Here is a 13964-nt window from a genome sequence, read left to right on the forward strand (position 1 = left end):
GGAATAGAGTGGAATGAAATGAATAAACTGGAACGGAATGAAAGGGAATGGAATAGAGTGGAATTAAATTTATAAAGAGGAATGGAGTGAAAGGGAATGGAATAGAGTGGAATTAAATTTATAAAGAGGAATGGAGTGAAAGGGAATGGAATAGAGCAGAATAGAGTGGAATGAAATGAATAAAAGGGAGTGGAATAAAGTGGAATGGAATGAAAGGGAATAGAACAGAATAGAATGGTATGGAATGGAATGGAATAGGATGAGTTAGATGGAATGGAATGAGAATAGAATGGGAATAATTATTTATGGAATGGAATGCTGCACAGATGTACAACAAACTCTCAGTGCACCTCCTCCTAGGGTAAAACTTTAAAACAACTACTCAAAATTTGCAGGCAACCTCATATCAATTTTTTCTAGCATCATTAAATGTTAAGGCATTTTTAATGTTGTACTCTTTTTTAATTGATGTGTCTCAGTAAGTGTTCTTGATAAATACTGTATTTAAAAACGAAACGCTACAGTGCAACAAATATTAGGCAGGTTTAAATCTCCCTGAACATGCTCAGAAAGAATTTTACTTATAAAACAGCTTTAATACTGAATCTGGTTAGTAAGATCATGTTGCATGTTTTACATTAAATATATCAACATTTGTTGAAAGTTGCAGCATCATCACATGTACATCACATGAACATAGAGACATGCTGCAGAGATTTCTGTGCAAACTATTACATTTTTAGAATATTTACTGGGACATGAATCAGATTTTCAGAGTGTTTCTTTTGAAATCTGACCAAACATTGGGTGGGTTGTCTTTAAAATCACATTGAATGCATTAAACCAGAGAAGGAGGATGTTCAGTGGATGATATTTCTAACACTGTCTCTTGAATCTTTGAGGATTCAAACTCTCTCCCACTTTTCCTTTCTTCCTCTCACACACAGTCCTTACAAACACCTCATACTCTCCATGACGCAGGTGGGAGCTTTCAAAGGCAGATTTATCTTATTATACAACACAGACCACTGCTGTGTTCGTAGACGTGTAGGTGTGTGTGTGTGTGTGAGTGTGTTTGTTTCCAGGCATAAAAGCACTCGGGTTGTGTTTGAAGAGATAGCGCGGCCTGCACAGTTAAGAACAATTCCACTAATGTTTCCTTTGGACATGCAGAGAGCAGGAGGCACGGAGAGTCTCATAACGAGGCTTTACGTAACCTGCAGTCAGTTCACAGAGACTTCAAAACAACACACTGTCATAACTCCTCTCTTTACACACAAACACACCTGTGTTAGCTCATACCTGAAGATACACTGATGACATACGTGCACGGCATGATGTAATCTTCATATTTTAGTGGCACATTCAACGTTAACTCAGAGGTTGAATCTGACATCTGCTGTAGGGTTAGTCCAGTGCATTAAAGCACGAAGGTGGTCCTTGTAAATTAAATATCCGTCAGGGTGTAAAAGTGTCTGGAGCACCGATTGCAACATAAAGACACTAAAACTTTTAAAGTTTTGACACCACTTTGGCTGAGTTATATCATCCAATGCTGTTCAGAAAGCAGAAATAACAACAGAATCCTGCTACCAAAAGCTGTTGATGCAGAAAAAGACACAAATCCAGTCTAATTAAAGGCTCCAGTGGGTCCACGAGGTGTCCTGAGGCCTGGGCAGCCATGCTAGCAGCCAAAAGCCAGACTTTTACTTAGGGGTGGGAATAGAGAACCGGATCCGACTTAGAACCAGTTTCAATTGATCAATTCCATCTGAATTGTACACCTCAAATGTTACCGATTCTTCTTAACGATTCATTTCCCAGCACGACGTCACGTCACATCGCAGTACGTTGCATTACGTCACACACTCTGCGACACAGAACTCCTTCAACCACAAGGAAAAATTCAACGTATTTTCCTGCAGACTCCAGGGGCCACGAAAATGAGACACAGAGAGCAGGTAAAATACCTCAGAGATGACCCCGGAGGAAAAGCCTTTTGCCTCTCTAAATTCAAAGTCTTTTCCTCCAGGCTTGAGGGTCCAGATCTGGACTCAAGCGGCCAAGAATGAGGTCAACCTACTGTTCAGTATGTTCAAGTTGAATATGTTCATGTTCAGTTTTGTGCAGACATAATTTTGGAAAAAATAAAATGGTTCCTTTTGGTGCGGAAGACTGTGGAGAACTACTTTTTATCCCCTCAAAAAAATACTCAGGAATCGTTTGGAGAAGTGATAAGGAATTGGATTGATAAGCAGAATCGACAACGGCATTGACATTGATCAAATCGTATTAATTCCCACCACTAATTTTACTTCATGCTAACATCAGCTACATGCACTCAAAGCAAACAGACTGATGCTAAGACGTTATGTAGCTATGTTTAAAATCTTTTTGGGCGTGCAAATATTTTCAGGGTTGTCAAACGCTCATTTTTTAAAATCGTGATAAATCGCAAATTCATCCAACATGTCTTCTAAATGAACCTTAAAGGGATATTTTTTAAAATTTTAACGCTCTTATCAACATGGGAGGGGATACATGTGCTTTCTTTATTTTATCCATCCCTCATTAAAGTGGTTCAGCCCTGTTCTTGCTAGCTAACTGAAGTCGTGACGTGAAGTAACGCAGCATAGCTCATCAGGAGAGTTTAGAGCTGTGTGAATCTGATGACAGTGTAACTATCACAATATCACAGGGGACGTTATTAAAACACTAGACTCTACCTGATAACCTCATACTCCAGAAAAGATCCCTATTTTTCACCGTCCAATGTTGGCAGGTATGATACACTGCCTGTGTCAAAGCAAAAGAGCAACTCCAGTTTGCAGAATTCAAGCTCAACAGGTCGCTTAGAAGGACTTCTGAAAAAAGACTACCAATAGAATTGGGTCTGAAATCCAGTTTAAGTTCTGAAAATGAAGACAGCTATCCATCAGGATTCAAGGTCAGTAAGTCAAACATGGCTTTACCGGATTATATCCAATAAAAGGCGACCTAATCGTGCATTATCATGAAGAACTGAGAGAGCTGCTGCTGCTGGAAAGTCAGACCAGAGTCTTGGCGTTACATAAAAGTGAGCTCACTCTGCAGGGCGTCTTTGTCTGAGGCTGCGACCATAAAGAAACTTATAAAATCAAACTGAAAGTCAGACTGACGACATTCCTCCAGGCGAGTTGAGACAAAGTTCACTTACAGCGACTCGACTGTGCATTTATAATAATCTGACACCACTGATGCAGAATGAAACACTTCCATGCTGCTGCAGTTCTCTTCTCTAAAACAAGAATAACAACAGCAACACTTCTACTGAATCTGCTTTAAGCGTCTGAAGCTGCAGAGTGAATGTTCTTCTGCAATAAAACACCGAAATCCAACCGCAGGAAAACGTTGAGCAACTGTTTGATCAAGCTTCATGCGGCACGATCGACAAAGCCCTCATGGACGCAAACATGAAAGATCTGACAGCAACTCTGTGTTTATGGTTGGCATGGCAGTGTTGTGAGTCCAAACACTGCAAAGGTTGACTGAGAGAACTTTAAACACCACTGTAGTTCACATAACACACACCAAACACACACCAAACACACACACACTCACATGAGAGGACCAACCTGTGGCCTCTGGAGGAAGCTTTAATCACAGGGTGAGGATGGAGTCCTGTGAAATGTTCACGTTGAAGGATGATTACATTACGTTTATTAAAAGACAAACACCGGATCAAACTGGACTATTTTCTGCAGCTTCTGGACCAAATGATGAAATGATTAATCCAAGGAAATAAGTCACAGATTGGTCACCAGTGAGATTTAACATCTGTTAAAGCTTTAAGAATAGAAACGACGACTTTCCAGCTTAATTACATAAAATTCAACATCCAGACTCTCGCTGGGGGGCCTTGTTGGTGTCGAGGGAGCCGGATACAGAGCTGAGAAAAGTGAGGAAGTGACACACAATAGATGAGGAACCAGGATGAAGGAGAGAAGGGGTGAGGATGGACAGAGGAAGGAAATCTAGAGAAGGGGAATGTGAGAAAGGACAGATTTGGATTCCAACCCCCAACGCGGTCTCAGCAGATGTGTGTCTAACATGAGTCTGGTCCTGCTGGAGGTTTCTGCCTGTGTTTTGTTAAGCTTATAGTTAGAGCTGGATCAGGCTTGGACCAGCTCTTAGTTATGCTGCTAGTGGCTTAGACTGACACACTGGGATCCTGTCTTTCCCTCTCTCTCCTCTCTCTGCCTGTCTCTCACTTTAACTCTTCCTGTCCCATTAAAGTTACTAACCATAGACCTTTCTGGAGTCCATGAGCTCCCTTGTCTCGTAGGTTCCTCTACATCTCTGCACCCTAGAACATTACGCTCCCAACATGCAGGCCTGTTCTTAGTTATGCTGCTATAAGCTCAGACTGCTGGAAGAACTGACACACTGGGATCCTATCTCACCCCTCTCCCATCACTTACTCTAAGTCTTCTTGTCCCATTACAGTTACTAATCATTGACCTTTGTGGATGCAGGCCTGTTGGTCTAATCTAAAGTCTCTAAAAGTAGTATGGGAGGTAGAGCCTTCATTCATCAGGCCCCTCTCCTTTGGAATCATCTACCAGTCAGGGTCTCGGAGGCAGACACCCTCTCTACTTTTAAGAGTAGGCTTCAAACTTTCCTTTTTGATAAAGCTTCAAGGATCAGGCTTGGACCAGGTCTTAGTTATGCTGCTATAGGCTTAGACTCACACACTGGGATTCCCTCTCTCTCCTCTGTCTGCTCTTACTTGAACTCTTCCTGTCCCATTAAAGTTACTAACCTTAGACCTTTCTGGAGTCCCTGAGCTCCCTTGTCTCGTAGGTTCCTCTGGATCTCTGCTGCTGTGGACGTGCCAGACTCCAGCTGCTACAACTACTACTATCCGTCTCTCCACTATCATCTCTCTCTCTCTTCACCTCCCTCTATCCCTCTCTCCAACACGGTCTCAGCAGATGTGTGTCTAACATGAGTCTGGTCCTGCTGGAGGTTTCTGCCTGTTAAAGGAAGTTTGTCCTTGCCACTGTAACTTGCTAAATGCTGCAAAGTGCTCTGCTCATGGTGGATTAAGATGAGATCAGACTGAGTCCAGAGTTCTTTTCTACTTCTGTACCTGTAAATATTTAACATTATGGAGGAAAATCTGAAGATATAAAACCTCATATTTACAGGCTTTAAATGCTGCTGTGATCAAGCGCCTCAGTGCAACTTTAGTAGCTTGTTGTTCCTTTTTGTCTGGTATTAAATGGATCTAATTTATCCCGAATATCTAAACTGTTAATTATTTCATTGATCCAATAATGATCTGAGAAGAAAGTCATGAAGTAGCAAAGCATAAAAGCAGAGTAATGTTCAAAACTTCTGCAGCAGGAGAGTCAAAATAAATATTTAACAGAGTTAGATTGGAGGGAATGTGACGGGCAAAGTCTACAAACTGAGACAACAGGTTTGCTGCAATAAACAATAATCTAGTCCAAGATGGAGGCATAAAGAAGAGAAAGAAACAAAGGAGAGATAAGAGTCATATCTGTCTGTCTTTCTGCAACCCTTAAAGATAAAAAACATGCCACAGATAAGGAAGAAATGACATCACTGTAATGTGCATTTTTGAAAAAAAAACTCCCCTGAAGAGATTTCATCAAGATGCAGGAAAACTGGTCAGACTGGACTCAGAGAATGACTGTAAATGAAGCTGCAGGGCGCGGTCAGGTAGACATATCAGCATAAATCTATCAGCTTAGTTAACGAGCGGTCAGCAGAGCAGGAACAACAAACAAACTCCCACTTCATGATGTCATGCAGTCAGAGGGAGAGGTAAACACAGCCTGCACCCTGTCACAACCACCGAGGACACGGTGATCCGAGTACACCACGGACTCTGAGGAAATACCACTTCTGGTTCGAGACTGACACACGCAGAGTTCCTCTCAAACGTTAACGCTGTCATGAAACACGGCGGCTGAGATCATAAGCTGATTTAAAGGCAGCGTGATCTCACTGATGCACTTCATGGAAAAACACGCAGAGAGTGAGGGGTTAAAGCTTTATGATACGGCTCATACCGAGTCTGTCTGCGAGGGTCAGACGTGGGGACTGTTGAGTCTGAGGCTGTTATTAAATCCGGATTAAAGTCACACCATATTATTTTAAAAGACTCTTTTCATACTGAAATGTTTCTCTACTAAACCCTTTATTTTATTTCAAAGGAAGCCAAACTTTAAGACGAATTAAACAGCTTTCTTTTTGAACTTTGGACGTATAAATTCACAAATATCACGTCATGAATAAAAAGCTTTATGTTTGAAAATGTGCAAAAATGTCCAGAACACATGTAGTCAAGTTAAAGGGCTTGTTTCAAGTGTTTTTAAAGAAATATTTCACCTACTAGTACCTTAAACTTTTTTTCCTGGTGGCCGACCAATATCAGTTTTTCAAAAGCCGATAATTCGACAACCAGTCGTCCGATATTTAACGCCGATATCATGTTGTTTTGGGGTTATTTGCATCTGATAATCAACAATAATTTGATGATGGCATCCATTATCCCATGCACATTATGATCTAATATCCATCTGATTTACCGGCACACTACCAATGAGATACAAATATATTAAAAAACAACTTCCTGTTTGCTGAAACGTTGTATGCACAGTGCTTCCACCAACCTGAGCTAGACTTTGCAGGTTTATCGACACATGCATGAAGAGAGACGGTCCAAACTTTGTTTTCAGGAATCAGGAAGTAGAAGTAATGAGGCGCGATATTTGAGTCAGACGATAATAGCTTAAAAAGTCACTTATGAGTATCGGCAGATGTGAGATTTCTGCGGCTATGCACGGCTGAGGTGAAGCAGTAATGATAGATTATGCTTGCTTCAACATGTCAGATATTTGGAAGTATTTTGAAGTGTTGGGAACGGATAGATAAAGAATTTGTGTGTATATATCGGCATCGGACAAAATATCGGTATATTCAATATCGGCAAAAAAATCCAATATCGTGCATCCCTGAGCAGAACAGAAAGCTACATGAACCAACAACGCTTCAGGACGTCCAAACTTTATTAACTTATCCATGATCAGCTGACAGACCAAGGTGAGGAACAAGCTGCTGACCTGGTGACCTGATCCATCCATTAAACGGACACAACAGCAGCTCTGTCACAGGAAACTACATTAGATGTTCTGTACTGTGATATAGACACACTGCAGGGTCACACTGATTAAAAACAGGACATATGGAGTTAAATTAGCTTCAAGTTAGAGTTTTAAAACACACGTCTCTGCCTGTTTGGGTCGATTGATTAACTTTTGCTGCAAAAATGCAAAAAAATACTTGACAGAAGAAGTCACCTTTTAGACTCATGTACATTAAATATCTCTAATCCAAGAGTCTTAGCATCTCAATTTACAAATGACATCGTACAGCAGATTAAAAACTGAGTATATCAGCTCGATTGTTCCGCATGTTTCATCATTTATCTTGTGTAATGTCAAATTATCTGAGAAACTGCTTATCAAAGTTGCCCAAAGCCAATGGACACATCTTTTCTGAAGAGAGACAGGAAATGTGGGGAGCAGAGAGAGGGGGAGGACATGCAGCATATGGTCGACCGTCCAAGAGTCGAACCGGCGACCTCTGACGATGACGATGACTGTAGCCTCTATACGTGGGGGGCTTAGACCGCTAGGCCACCAGCGCCCCCAAAGGACACATCTTTAGGTTGCGTTTTTGTGTCATTTTTTGACCAACTTGTTATTTTTGAAGATTTCAAACGTCCAAGTTTTGCCCAAATAAGGGCGTGGCTGACTTCATTGACAGGCGGGTACACTGTAGCTGTTAGCCTCTTTACCTCACAGTACCAGAAGTTAGCTTGAGTCCAGCATTTCCAATATGGCATCCAGCTTCAAAACAGAGCTTCAGAGACAGGTGGGTGACGTCACGGATACTACGTTCATTTATGTTTTTTTCCAATGCATTAATCCTCAAATAACATCATCCACCTGTCATGCAAGGATCCGCAACATCTGTCCCAGTGCATGATGGGACAAACACCACAAAAACAAGGAATAAAAGAAGCATCAATTAGAGGTAGTGTGGTGGATTTTGGGGGTGCATAAAGCTGCAACAATGGCTTTAAAACTCCAAACATCCCATCATCACCACAGAGAGCCAGCCGTCTGAGAGGATGATATGAAATGAAGATGAGCTGCTGTAGCTGTCCAGTGTGTGTGTTTGTGTGTATTAATAAGTGTGTGTGTGTGTGTGTGTGGACTCTGGGGGGTTGGGTGGGATTACCCTCTCATGAGACGCACAGACCCACTGGTCAGCCTGACATTTCCTGACAGAACCACCATTGAGAAGGTGGAGGAGTGGGCGAGCGGGGGCAACAATGTGTGCATGAGGGAGTGAGAGAGGAATATGGAGATAAATCCAACTACGTCACCTTTCCCCTTCTACAATTTACCACCCATCCTCCTCTCTGTTGGTCCTCTGTCTCTTCTGTTTGCTCGAAAACCTCATTAAACTTCACTTTCTCATAAACTAGCTGGATGGTACCTTCACCAGAAAGGTCTCCCGTTTCCTTGGAACCACTGTGATTAAAGTCCAACTAAAACCACAGTTAGTCCTCTGTTGTTTTGCCCCACAAAGGAGGGTATTTGGGCAGATTTTGGGCCTCTTCGCCCCGCCCAACAACCACCGGGGTTTTCCTGATTCAAAACAAGTCGGAAATGATTATCTCCCCACGTTAGAGCTTTAGGGATATAATCTTTGAGGGTATTTCTGTCACGTTTTATGTGGATTTCCAATCAGAGAAATGGAGTGTGATCTGGTGCACGAGTCCTGATTGGCTGTGTCTGGAATAGAGTCTCAGTAATGAATGAGTTAGCTTAGCAGTGCTGTTGTTGCTCTCCTCTGAGTGTTAGTGTTCAGTGTCAGGGTCAGTCAAAGGTTCATTGCAAAGGTCGATCTAGATACGGAGGGTGGAGCACTTCCGTGTTTTCTTATCCATACAAAAACATGAATGCACCATTATTTCAGACCACGTGTACTCTAAATAGCAAAGGCATTGAGTTTGCAACAAATATTTTTACTCTGCTTATTCAGGGTGGAAATATTGCTCCTTTCTTCCAGCTCAAAATGCCGTCTTAAAGGTAGGATGACAGACTTTGGGACAAGTAGATGAGGTATTATGGCCGATACTTTGCATTTGGACGATATTCTGTATTTTATTTTACCAATCACTGACAAAATGAGCTTATTAGGGACGCCTTATTAGGGATGCTTAGAGGTTTCAGCATGCACCCCATGTACAGAAGTTGTAGTTTTAACTACAAGCTAGCTGGTAGTCCTGGCTAACACGTGTCTTCCTGATGTATCCGATGCAATCATCCACTCCAAGGTAAAATGGTAAATGAACTTGCATTTATAGCTACTTATATGTAGTTTTTACACTACTTGTCACAATTTGGGGTTCTATGTCTTGCTCAAGGACACTTCGGCATGTGACTGCCGGAGTTGGGATCAAACCGCCAACCTTCCGATTGATAGGCGACCGACTCGACCCACTGAGCCACAGCCGCCCCAAGGCCGTTGGAGAGAGTTAAAAACAAACAACTTTATTCCAGATATTTGCAACATGATCCTGGACTCCAAACTAAAAGACAATACGACACAACACGGTAAGCAAACCGTGCGACTCCCCAGCTAAACGAGCCGCCACTGACTCCACCCACTGTCTCCACCCACTGTCTCTCTTTCTTAAAGAGACAGTCACTCTAAACCTCTTTATCAAAAAAGGAACAAATAGCCTTCAAAACACTCAAAGTCCCAAATCCCAAAACTATTTTCTTATGCTTTATAATTAGCATTTCTTAAATAAATAGTGACACATCTTTGCCTCACACAGTAGTCCTCTCTGCAGCTGTCCTATCAATAAAGGTGAAAGCGCCCAAAAATATCACTTTGAAAAAAAGAAAGTGTACATTATTTCAGCTCTGCTCCAGGTGTGTATTTTCCTCTAGGTCCTGTTTCACTCATCACTCCGTCTCGCTTAATGTCCCGTCAACAACTTCTTCTACTTTCACTTCCAGTAAGTGAACAATGTCAGCACTTGTTTAATTGGTTAAAACATGCATGAACTGAAGAAGATGTAAAGTTTCAAGAGATACAAACTCACTTTTATTTCTGTTACACATATGCATCTAACATAACTAGTAAGGAAGTAGCTTAGTTTTATGAATGAAGAGTCCAAATTCAACATTTCGGGCACATGATGAAATTCAATCGATGTTGATAGGTCGACCCCTTTATGAAAACACCCAAATCCACATGAAAGTGATTGTGGGGAGTTTGTTGGACAAGAAAGGGGAGTTAACAACCAACCTTTAGTCACCAAAAATGTTCACAAACTGAAGTCAGGAAGCTCCTTAAATAAAAAAGAAACAACAAGTACCAAAGATACAAGTCTTATGAGTTGGCTGTAACTCAGTCTGTAGCGACTTGGTTGGGAACTTGAGGGCTGCAGGTTACAAGTCCCAAAAAATATGGACATTGGGACTGGTTACTTGGTGCCAGTCATGGAGACCACCAAGTTGTCCTTGAGCTGACTCTGATACCTCTCTATTCATTCATGTCCACACGGTTATGTTTGTGCATGTGTGTACTTCTGCAAGTAGCGCGTCCAATAAAAGAGTGAATACAGTGGATTTCCCCTCAGGGAATAATAAAGTTTGTCTTCTTCTGTTTTATTCCACACATAATCTCAACCATGCTGCTGAATGTCTCACACTGGGACAGCAGTACGTCTGTGTTTGGCTCAGTGTGAAAGAGGCAAAGCTGACATAATGACAGAGCCTTCTTTAGAGCATTGTTGTGGGATATCCCACAGTTCAAAAGTTCAAATATGCAGTGCTCAAATGAAATGGTTTGAACCCCAAACAGCTCAATATCTTTGACATTTCCTTATGCAAACAAAACATGAGAATCTGCAGTGTTTTTGAGGAAGTTTGCACTTTTAATGTCTTTTATTTACAGGTTTTGGGCATCTATTACTTTAAGATTCTGCAGGTGATCGGGTTTATGATTAACAAAAGATATTTAAGAGTTAACCCCAAAGTCTGCACACTGCACATCCTCAAAAAGCCTCACAATGTCATACATTTGACCACAATGTGCACACTGCTGATAAATTTGAAAGCTGTGTCGCCTAACCTGACCTTTTCTGGTTCGTCACCACAGCCTCCCTGCAAGCACGACTCACTAGCAAACAAAAATACACACCAAGTGTCACACATAACCTTCTATTTTTCAGATACAGAACCTCTAATTTCAGACAGCAGTGCCACGCATTTACCCCAAAGGACACGTCCCTCCAGTCATAATTACCGCTGCCATGTGGGAAACCACCACAGAGCAGCAGGTCCACAGTTTGAGACGCCACGGGTCACAACCTCTGCAGCGCTGTATGGCCCACATTGTGTTTCACACACACTCGCTGCCATGAGGAACGAGGACTTGAGTTAAAGGTCCGTGGGTGGAGAAGAGGAAGAATAGCTCGTTCTGTTACAGTGTGCTGAACGTGTGGAACAAACCAGCTGTGTTGGAGAGACAGGCTGAGATACTGTGTGCATGTGAGTGTGTGGACAAGAGGATCAGTGTGTGAAAGAGACGCTTCAAGTCTGAAGCCGGCCGGTATTTACTCCAGGACCTGATATGTGGCCTAATTTTCCAAGCTCCAGACATGATGAAGCTGAATGTCTCTGGTTTTAACTCAATCTGATGTTCAGTGGAGACGTAACTCTCGCAGCCTGCATGAAACAAACCCTTCAAAAACTAATTAAGAGTCTGTCTTGGCATGCATCTTCTCATTTAGGGCTTTTTAAACTCTTGGATCGAGCCAATTTGGGTCACAAGGATTCAGTTAGTGCGAGTCCTCAGGGTGATAACAACAACCCTGCTGATCACAAGCTCTAACTTCTGTATTTTAAGACTTTCTGCTGTCGATGCGGTGCTAAATTTAAGAGCCACTCATGCACAATGAAACTCAAACTTTAAATAACTGCATTATTTTTTTGTTTCTACTTCTTTGGGACCTCTGAAACTGATAGTGCCATGTGCAACAAAGGGGGAACTCCATCCTTATTGTCATATGAAATATAGGCTAAACCTGTCAGAACTGTCAAAAGAGGATTAAGCCACAGACTGGTTGTTGTTGTGCAAATCTCCCTCTTCTGTAAGTAGCTCCAAATCTTGCACAACAATTCAGTTGAATTTGGGTTCCCTAATTCCTAATCATGTGCAAACCAAACCCAATGATAGAACAAAGAGATCAAAACTTCAAAAAGGTCTTCTGATGCAGATCCACAGCTTCCTCTTCCCTTCCTGACTCGATCACATTGTGCAAAGGTAAAGGGGGCACCAAATCCTGCAGCGCCTTAATGCAATTTGGACAATTCAGTGTTGTAGGCATACAAAAGCAAAATGTGCAACTTCTTTAAACATTGCATTACACTTTTAGAACCCTTCGGCTAAATTCGGCTTACATTAAAGTACAAAATTATAATATTTGTACCTTGTTTTCCTCCTTCCATTGTGGGTTTAAAAGGCGAAGGCGCATGAAACGACAGGTGAACCAACTCTTTAAATGACTCACACATTAAAATGCATGTGATTTTTAACTCCTGGATGAAAGCCGAATTCAAGTATAACCTCTAAACTTTAAATAAAACACAAAAGTTAAATCTTTTGTGTTTATGATTTTGATGGCACACCAGAGAAGGTTAAATTGGCATATTTGTCAATGAGGTTCTGAGCGACGCCCCTCTCCAAGTGGATCAACCTGCCTTTAAAAGTTGGTCTACCTGCTGTGTTAACTCAAATCACTCACAGGAGGTGTCAGTTTTGAAATAAGAAGGTCATTTGGTGTCTTTACCTTGTTAATTGTGACTTTTCCTGATGGTTTTTTGAAGAAAGAGGTCCTGGCCGTGAAAAAGTACTCTTCGGAGTCCTCCTCTAAGCTGCTGTAGCCACTGCTCATTGTGCTAGTCCACGTCATTTAGGGAGAAAAACCTCTCGACTCAAATTCGGCTGCATTAAAACCCCGAAGAAAAGAACATTAGCTGGTTTAAAAGGAGGAGAAAGAAAGATATGAAGGGACACCAGGGTCCGTCTGCTCTGTGTGGGATTTCCTCTTTAAACACGCCCGCTTCACTCCACCGGCATGGTCCACAAACTCACTCAAACGCTCCCATGTCTGACAGGAAACCAGGCTGTCAGGGGCTGGAAGGAAACAGGTCCACTAAGATTCAACAATCTGTCTGTTATTTTAAACAAAAACTCAGAAAAATGAAGCTTTAAACTCCCGAGTCTCGACGTCCAGCTGGTGTCCCGTTACACTGTTGAATGTTTCTAACTTCTCTGTGACAGGGAGCCTACAGTAAGGCCCCTCCCACTGCGAGGAGCCAACCAATCAGATGTATGACAGTTAGTGACGCAACGCCCAATACACCTGACAGCCAATCAGCGCTCTGATGTCCAGTTTAAGTGCTACAGATTACAGTTACTGCGGAAGAAGATTAAAAAATGTGGAATAATGAGGATTAAAAAGAAAATTTAACAATTTAATGATTTAAAACAAAAAATGTACATGTCCTGAACTGTTTTATTTTAATTAATCTTTGCTATTCATTTTTTTAATTGTATTTTTGGGTTGTTTATTCATCAAATGCTCCTTTTTTTGTTAAATCTCACAAATAACAAAGATAATAATAATAATTTATTTGTATAGCACCTTTAAAAAAATGCTTATAAAGTGCTTGAGTGTAGAAATTACAACAATGCAAAAAACAATTATAATGCAAAAGATTAAATAGAATAAACGCAAATTAAACAGGATAAAGTAGTAAGACAGTAGACCAATAAATCATTATTATAGAGGTTTTTCC

The 13964-nt window shown here is 41.4% G+C and overlaps 1 protein-coding gene across 2 annotated transcripts in view; it reads right to left on the reverse strand.

Annotated features, from left to right (window-relative positions):
* The window catches only part of rassf3 (Ras association domain family member 3), an 84299-nt gene that overhangs the window by 31368 nt on the left and 38967 nt on the right, over positions 1 to 13964 (reverse strand). The window contains exon 1 of one of the 2 annotated variants that reach the window (XM_034673778.1): positions 12953 to 13436. The exons of the other annotated variant lie outside the window; for it this stretch is intronic. Within the exon in view, the coding sequence (XP_034529669.1) occupies positions 12953 to 13075 (123 nt within the window). The 5' untranslated portion in view covers positions 13076 to 13436. Of the gene's footprint in view, positions 1 to 12952; positions 13437 to 13964 lie in introns of those variants that run through there. 2 annotated transcript variants of the gene reach the window in all.

Source organism: Notolabrus celidotus, chromosome 21 (genome assembly GCF_009762535.1).
Source record: "Notolabrus celidotus isolate fNotCel1 chromosome 21, fNotCel1.pri, whole genome shotgun sequence".
Lineage (NCBI taxonomy): Eukaryota > Metazoa > Chordata > Actinopteri > Labriformes > Labridae > Notolabrus > Notolabrus celidotus.